The sequence below is a fragment of the Elaeis guineensis genome, chromosome 14 (genome assembly GCF_000442705.2).
Source record: "Elaeis guineensis isolate ETL-2024a chromosome 14, EG11, whole genome shotgun sequence".
In the NCBI taxonomy this organism is placed as follows: Eukaryota; Viridiplantae; Streptophyta; class Magnoliopsida; order Arecales; family Arecaceae; genus Elaeis; species Elaeis guineensis.
The window spans coordinates 36,868,796-36,877,542 of NC_026006.2; the positions used below are offsets into that span (position 1 = coordinate 36,868,796).

The 8,747-nt window shown below is 34.6% G+C and overlaps 1 protein-coding gene across 1 annotated transcript; it reads left to right on the forward strand.

Moving 5' to 3' along the window:
• Positions 1-542: 542 nt before the first annotated feature.
• On the forward strand, positions 543-7,201 carry LOC105034358 (uncharacterized). Its single transcript, XM_073248626.1, has 15 exons — positions 543-605; positions 708-829; positions 1,116-1,166; positions 1,260-1,379; positions 1,456-1,575; positions 2,035-2,176; positions 2,264-2,434; positions 4,298-4,453; positions 4,709-4,815; positions 5,171-5,261; positions 5,371-5,512; positions 5,611-5,770; positions 6,013-6,129; positions 6,754-6,880; positions 6,962-7,201. The coding sequence occupies exons 1-15, from the start codon at positions 564-566 to the stop codon at positions 7,199-7,201; spliced, it is 1,908 nt and encodes a 635-aa protein (XP_073104727.1). The 5' UTR covers positions 543-563.
• Positions 7,202-8,747: the final 1,546 nt, after the last annotated feature.

Genomic DNA, 8,747 nt, shown 5'->3' on the forward strand with positions numbered 1-8,747 from the left:
TTTGATACGACATTCGAGACATATTTCAATCAAGTATATTAAATATATTTTTTCTAAGATAATCATGGCATTCTTACGTTCTTATACGATCAATGGGCTGGAAACCAATTCAAACACAAACTTTAACCCAAACACGTAGGCTTAAAATCGTCGCAACCTCATCTCTCACCACGGATGCCCAAATTAACTGGAGAAGACGGATATTGGCGATGCTTGGTTTCCAAACCAAGGCATACACACTTCTAGGAAAGATCCGGATCATGCTATGAAGAGCCCATGCGAATCTCCAACACAGTGGGACCTATCCAGAATCTCCAACACAGTGGGACCTATCCAAAAGCTACGTTTAGACGTGTAGATAATGCTATCGTGTCATGATGTATATCTAAAGTATTATGTACGTCGTAAAGTATATCCTTAGTAGATAATGCTGCCTGCTTCATAAAGTATCATGTGCCGTAAAGTATATCTCTAGCATTATAAAAAGGCAAGGAAGCTTAAGCTTGTTTTCATGCAATTGCAGGAAAGCTTTCCCAGGTTGTTGTTTGTGTTGACAAGCCAATATGTCGGCTACCGGTGTGAGAGTTAGTGTTCAAGATCAATATGTACGTCCTGACTCTCTGATTTTATTGTCATGTTGTCGAGTTATATGTTGTCTCGATGTTTATGAATATATAAAAGGTGGTGTTGATGGAGCTTTAGTGCAGGTGATCATAGATAATGGCATTCTCCAGTTGACTCTGTCAAATCCAGATGGGATTGTGACGGGAGTTCGATATAACGGTCTTGATAATCTGATGGAAGTTCTTAATAAAGAAGATAATAGAGGGTAGGTAGCATCATGTTGGGATCATAGTTGCAATAATTTCTTAATCTCCAATTAGTTTTGATGTATTCCTAAACTTGAGATTCTTGTTAACATGATTTTAGGGATTACATAACCCACTACTCTTTATGTTAAATGGACCTGGTTCCTTACCAGGGATAAGATTAGAATGGAGTATCACTTTTATGATACAATTTGGAGGAATATGGTATTGATATACATGCTATTTGCTCTTGTAAAGATACAAATTTTAAAGAAGTCCCTAACTTTGTCTCCGTTGAGTATTTAGGTATTGGGATCTTGCCTGGAATGCACCTAGAGCCTCCGGAGCATTTGATGTGTGAGTAAAACTCTTCTTTTGCTTTTTCTTTTTTTATATGTTTGAATTGAATATAAAATTTCATAATAGTTTATCATATAAATTGTCTTCCAGTATAAAAGGAACGGATTTTAGAATAATACTTCAAAGTGAAGAGCAGGTGGAAGTTTCATTCACAAGAACATGGGCTCCATCCCTCAAAGGCAAGCTCGTCCCCTTGAAGATAGACAAAAGGTGAATCAAGGTTCTCCCATCCCTTCTCTTATAGTTGAAAAGCTTGTGAGATACTGATAGTTATAGACACTTGTAGATTTGTAGTGCTTCGTGGTAGCTCGGGCTTCTACACATATGCAACCTTCGAACACCTTCAAGGATGGCCTGACTTCGATATTGATGAAATCAGGGTTACATTCAAGCTTAGGAAAGATAAGTAAGTGAACTTCCAATCTCCTCCCTTGTAGTTTCACTTGAATGAAGATTGATTTAGTAAGTGCATATGCGGTCATGTGAATAGATCATGATTTTTAAGCTTAGTAGCTTAATTACAAGCCTAGTGCATGAGGCTCCTGCTATCGCAGGGTTTGGGCAGGATAGATGCACATCACACTAGTCTCACGTGGAAAGGCTATTTTCATATTTTAAATCTATATTTTTTAGATAAATAGTAGAGCAACCTTATCTTTGCACCAAGGCTCGTCCTCTTTTAGTCTCACTTCCTTATATATGAAATTTAGAAAAAAAATTGGCGTTAACTTAGATTGCCTATAATCACAATTGATTTCAATTTAAAACCTCTTAACAAAGATCATAGGTTAGCTCATATGATCTCAGCTCATTTCACTTCATATTTGTCTACGAGTGTACTTATCTATTTTGTATTGAATTATAGGTTTCATTACATGGCAATATCAGACACTAGGCAAAGAGTCATGCCCATGCCTGATGATCGCTTGCCTGAAAGATGTCAGCAGTTAGCATATCCTGAGGCTGTCATCCTCACTAATCCAATTAATCCAGAGCTCAAAGGAGAGGTAAGCTAAGCACGTTGCAAAAATCCTTTAATATAAGCTCATTATTTCCATTTACATGGCATCTAATTTAACAAGATGTCCATCTAGGTGGATGACAAATATCAATACTCCAATGAAAATCAAGACATCAGGGTCCATGGATGGATAAGTTTTGATCCTCCAATTGGCTTTTGGCAAATCACTCCTAGTGATGAGTTTCGAACAGGAGGGCCTATGAAGCAGAATCTAACCTCTCATGTTGGTCCTACGACTCTTGCTGTAAGTACCATAACTTTTCTAATTTAGTTTTTTTTCTAGCTTTAGCTTTTGCTTTATAATAGAAAGCTTTAGACATATATGTGTATATATGTGTGTGTGTGTGTGTGTGTGTGTATATATATATATGTGTGTGTGTGTGTGTGTATACATACATATATATATATATATATATATATATATATATATATATATATATATATATATATATATATGTATATATGTATATATATGTATATATGTATATATGTATGTGTGTGTGTGTGTATATAAATAAATAAATAAATAAATAAATATATATATATATATATAGATATATATATGTATGTATGTATGTATGTGTATATGTATATATATATGTATATGTGTGTATATATATATATATGTATGTATATATGTATGTATGTATGTGTGTGTGTGTGTGTGTGTATATTATTCTTATTATTATTATTATTTGAAGACTAAAAAGCTAGTACTATAAAATGTTATAATTGTAAGAATTTCTTATTATTAGGTTCTGGTATGTAGTCTTAGTATCTTCAAAGGCCTATTTATATTTATTTTATTTTTTTTGCCATAACTATTCTGTAAATAAAGTGGGAATGCCACACTAAGAGATCAAACCTGAAACCCCTTCCCAGCATGTGGGTTGAGGAGAGAGTTTCGAATCAATGAACCCAAGTCCCATTGGCATATTTTAGAACTTCTTAATGTTCATTAGATTGTGACATTCGTTCTTAATGAGTTAAATTATGATATAGATTATAGTATCATTTTGTTTGTGAACAACAAATGCAAAGACAAGCAAAAATTAATATGAACGCATAGAGAATTCTAGTGGTGTTGGCATATGGCTATGTAAAAACAACTATTACATCACAACGAAGCTGACAATTGATGATCCTACTTTCGGCTCATTTATGTTATGCTTTCACATGCATTTTATTAGCTTGAAATTCCTTGATTTCTCATTTGATCATGCAATTGGCAGAAGTTCAATATTTTCTTATGGTTATTGAATGTTTTCCTTTGCCCCTTTACTATCTTTGGGATACTATCTTTGATAATCAACGAAAAGGATATAGCATGTTTTTGGAATTAGATCTTTAAGTTTGTTTATGCAATTTTTTTTCCTAAAAGATGCCCCTCATTGATAATAAGAGATGTCATCACCTTTTAGTTAAAATTATTGTAATTGATATTGTTGATATTTTTAAGAAAGTTCAAGATCTAGAATTTTAGAGTTTGTGGTATGCTTCAAATACCACTTCCTCTTCACAAGAGTCATTTCATCATTTATAATAATAAAATGATAGGTTTATTTTCATTGTTTTAAATCTTTTAATCTATGTGGCAATATAGCAAACCGGGGTATAGCCATGCATTTCTATCCTCTTTCATATAGAAGGGGTTCTACGGTTGGCTATTGGAATATGTTTCCCCATAGATTTGGTGCAGGAAATTCTCTTGTCGGGTTTTGCCTCTCTATGCATGCACTCACACCCATCATTATTTTTGGTTAAAAATGTATTATCTTGTAAGCTATTTTCTTGCCTCAAAGTGTTGCTTCTCCTTTATTCTAGAATAATGATTTTTATCCGGTGGTCGATGACTTAATGCATAACACATCTAGATGACTTAACACATAATGGTTATCATCTAAGACGTATATATTTCTTTGCACGGTGCTGGCTAGAATATTATATTTATATTAAATTCTATGGAGATTGTTATTGCTCAATAAAGACTCATCTGATGCAATGACTCAAAATTTTTTGTTCTTAGTTTTGCTGCATTTGATGCCCATGATTTAAAGATCTTTATGAATATCTAATATCTATGTATTGTTTTTATTGCCGTGTCTAGGTATTTCTTAGTGCTCACTACTCTGGAGAAGACCTTGTACCTAAGTTTAGGAATGGAGAATACTGGAAAAAGGTTTTTGGCCCTGTGTTTATCTATCTTAATTCTACTTCAGATAGGAGAGATCCAAAAATGCTCTGGGAGGATGCAAAAATGCAGGTAATCATATAAACTTATTAGCATACTAGTAATCAAGATCTATCTTCAGTGGTCCTGAATCGAGATCATCCAGTAGTACTACTATATTAATCTGGCAATGCTAACCAATTTGATAAGTCAATTACTAGATTTTCTTGCAAATAGGGCTGTGGCCAAGTAGTCACAGCATGCATCTATTGAAAGGTACTAGTGTAATTAACAGTAGATGCAACTGGATCACGCTTATACTTCCATGCTTCTATTCTTTGTATTCAGATGCTGAGGGAAGTAGAGACTTGGCCTTATAACTTTCCAATTTCTGAGGACTTCCAAAAGAGCTGGCAAAGAGGTTCTGTTAGTGGTAAATTACTAGTTCGAGATAGGTAAGTTGCCTTCTCCAATTTCATATGTTTGCTTAGAAGTTAATTAGTGGTTCTTATTTCAGTTTTATTAAAGAGCATTGGAATATAGTTCATCATGGCTTGATTCTTATTGTTCTTCGCATACATTTACATAATCCAATACTATTCCTGGGTGCTGAAAAACATGTTTATGGATAAGGATAAGCCAGTATGATAACTATATATTGGCTTACTTTATAAATACATGCAAAAGAAATAATAAAGTCTCTTCTGAATATTCTTAGCATGGTTCGCATTACTCTTTTGGGTTAATGGGCTTACTGCTTGGTAAGGGATGATCTCCATATATATAATTAAGTTGGGATATGATCCTCAGGTACATAGATGGTGAAGACATGCAAGCAAATGGTGCTTATGTTGGTTTGGCTTTGCCAGGAGAAGTAGGATCGTGGCAAAGAGAATGCAAGGTTGGGCGTTTAAGTTTTGCTTTTGTTTTATAAAATTTGCTCCATAATGTTTGTTACTTTCTGGTTGTGTTTCAGCATAAATAAATCTTATGTATTATCATGGTGCCAGGGATACCAATTTTGGACCAAAGCAGATGCAAATGGAATTTTCACAATTAGAAATGTTCGAACTGGAGATTATAATCTTTATGCATGGGTTCCTGGCTTCATTGGGGATTACAAATATGATGCAACCATAAAAATCACCTCAGGTCATTATAAACTAACCATATGCTTTGTTGTTTTAGTAATCATTTGATTAATTTTATCTGTTGTGGAAATCTCATGACTTCTACTATTCTATAAACAGGAAAAAATATTGATTTGGGTGACCTTGTTTACGAACCCCCAAGAGATGGTGTCACCCTATGGGAAATAGGCGTCCCTGACCGTTCTGCTGCTGAATTCTATATTCCAGATCCAGATCCTCGATATGTTAATAGACTTTACGTCAATCTTCCTACTGATAGGTCATATATATAATGACTATTAAAAAATAGAGTAGTGTCATTTTCAAAGATAGGATGGGCAGTTCTTTTTCTTTCACTGTACTTGATATTGCTTCATAAAAAAGACTGTAGTTGATACACACACACACATACATTGCTTCATAAAAAAGACTTATAATTCTTTTTGGAGTTGAACACCTGCCATTTTCTTAATTGATACTTCATTCTTGCATTACACTGAATCTCCTACATTGCTTTTACAGATTTAGGCAATATGGCCTGTGGGACAGATATGCAGAATTGCATCCAGATGGTGATCTTGTTTATACAATTGGTAAAAGTGACTATAAGAAAGATTGGTTCTTTGCTCAAGTTACCAGGTACTGTCTCTCCTCAACCTTAATATGGGCTAGCTTTGGTCTCTCTCTCTCTCTCTCACGCACACACACTCTCTCTCCCCCCTCTCTAAGAGGATATTCAACTTGGCGTTCTCAAACAAAATCACAAGTTCAGTAGCCTACTATATCTTTTTCTATAGCCTAATTTCTTTAGTTGTCATGTGTTGATCTTAATGACTAAATTTTGTTGGCACCACGCTTCTGTAATTGCTCAAATGCTTGTAAACATAATTGAGATTTCTAAATACCTGGCTATTTCAAGTTTAAAGCTTTAGAATTGCATTGATTTTGATTCCCCCCTTAATATTTTCATCATCAATCTTTTCTGACTTACGAGGTGTAGACAAGCATAGTAGGAACAAATATACTTTTTTTTGACATCAATATTGGACAATTTTTTTTTCGATGTTTGACATGTTGCCTTCATGCATTTATAAATTCATGTGCAAATATCACAACATTAGCACCAGGTTGGACAAACTCTATTTCTGTAGAAGTTCGAAGTAGTTGTGAATTTGACTTATTAGCAAGTAACAAGTTTCTTGCAGTTTGCATTTTTGCACCGACATTGAATGAAATTAATTTGCAACTTTTCTTATCTTTCAGGAAGACTAAGCAAAACTCGTATCAGCCAACCACGTGGCAGATTAAGTTTCATCTTGATAGCGTTAATCAAAGTGGAAATTACAAGCTTCGAGTTGCACTTGCATCTGCTACCCTTTCTGAACTACAAGTATACTTATAGAGCTTTCTTTTTCAAATTTTCAACACTTGATAAAGTGATAAATTGACTCAATCTCCATCTTTGGCTAAGGTTCGTTTCAATGACTTGAAAGCAAACCCTGCTCACTTTACAACAAGGTTGATTGGACGGGACAATTCAATTGTGAGACATGGAATCCATGGATTATACTGGTTGTACAATGTCGATATACAAAGTGCTTGGCTTGTTCAAGGTGATAATACGATATTTCTCACTCAACCAAGAAACCAGAGTGCTTTTCAGGAAATTATGTATGACTACATCCGTATGGAAGGGCCCTCAAACTCTTAGCAAGATTGATCTTCTTGTTTCTATTAGCATTTGATAATTAGTACATAGTATTCAGGCATGGTGCCTGAAAGATGATGAACTCTTACTACTATATAATAAAGTTGAACTTCTTTGTGTCTGTCTCATGTCATGGTTCTATAGCTGGTTTTGTTTCTAACAAAAATTTAAGTATAGTATCGTGACAAACCTCGAGCAGGGAGATCTCATACAAATTGCATCAGCTAGCTCTTTCTCTTTTTTCATTCTTTTTATTTTCTTTTTTACTTGTGGTGGGAAAGCCACCTAGTGCCTGACTTTTATTTTTCATTATGGCAAACTTTGATTAAGAGACATGTTGTAGAATTATTTCCACTCAAATGGGATGATAGATCTCCATCCACTGCCCACCATCTATCTTTATGATGGTGACATGTTACATGTATCCTCATACATACACACATACACACATTCACACATATATACATATGTACATACATATACATACATCCGTACATATGTATATGTGTATTTGTATTAATGTATGTATGTATGTGTGCGCACGTGCGTGCACGCACGCACGCATATGTACACAAACATATATTCACATACACACATTATTGCTCTTTAAGGTTTGCAACTGTGTTGTTGAGGCCTAGGCTTTAGTTTGACTTGGGTTAAAAAATGGGATGTAGCTCCGATTATGTTGGAAAAAAAATTTGGAGAAAATACATCTGATTTAATCGAAACTTGTTCTAAAATTAGTTCAAAAGTGCACATCTAGCCTTCAATCCATAGATATGAGCCAAATCTAAACTATATGGGCATCCAACCCATAAAGGCGCCTGACCCAAAAGTATTTGTACTTTATTATTTCTTATCACAAATAGTTTTCTATTTGCCATATTATTTGCTACATTTGTATGGATCAACTCGAGAAATCACATTACATCTATGGAAAAGATAGTATTTTGCTCTTGGGTGTGCATGTCTTTGCATCCTTGTTCCTCTAGAATGGCGTAGTTTGGAGTACGCTTGCCCTATTACACACTTAATGGCCAAGCTTGCTCTTTGGCTTCTGCAATGGGAAATCAACTAATTGATAGTCATTTCTCAGCACACACCTCAAAGGACTACCAACAAGGGACAATAGATGAAGTGAACAAATATTGACCAAAGAAATGGATAAAGAAAAGTCAATAGAAAGCTAACAAAGAGTTCTGAGGGAACTCGTTTCCTATGTTGTTGGCATAGAGGCAAGATAATAGTGCATATTTGGTTGTTGCTATGACAATAATGAAGTATTTTACTATAAATAATAGCAACCAATGGCATCGTAGTACTTAAAAGATAGTCATCACACATATTATTTTTTTGGAAGAGGGATTCTACAAGTTCTTTACTTGTTAGCATGGAGCCTGCATAAGGGTCTTTATATTAATCCGACATATACTAGGACCCGTGCTACTGTAGAAGCATAGAACACTTGTCACTATGTTGCTTGAATAGCCAAATTTTCTGGCCTATATTTCTACAGAGACAGGAACTATGATGGGTCATCAAGAGAATA

Coding starts and splice junctions, on each gene's coding strand:
- LOC105034358 (XM_073248626.1), top strand. CDS start 564: ATGTCGGCTACCGGTGTGAGAGTTAGTGTTCAAGATCAATAT. Junction 1,167..1,259: donor GCCTCCGGAGCATTTGATGT/GTGAGTAAAACT, acceptor ATTGTCTTCCAG/TATAAAAGGAACGGATTTTA. Junction 5,771..6,012: donor GTCAATCTTCCTACTGATAG/GTCATATATATA, acceptor TTGCTTTTACAG/ATTTAGGCAATATGGCCTGT.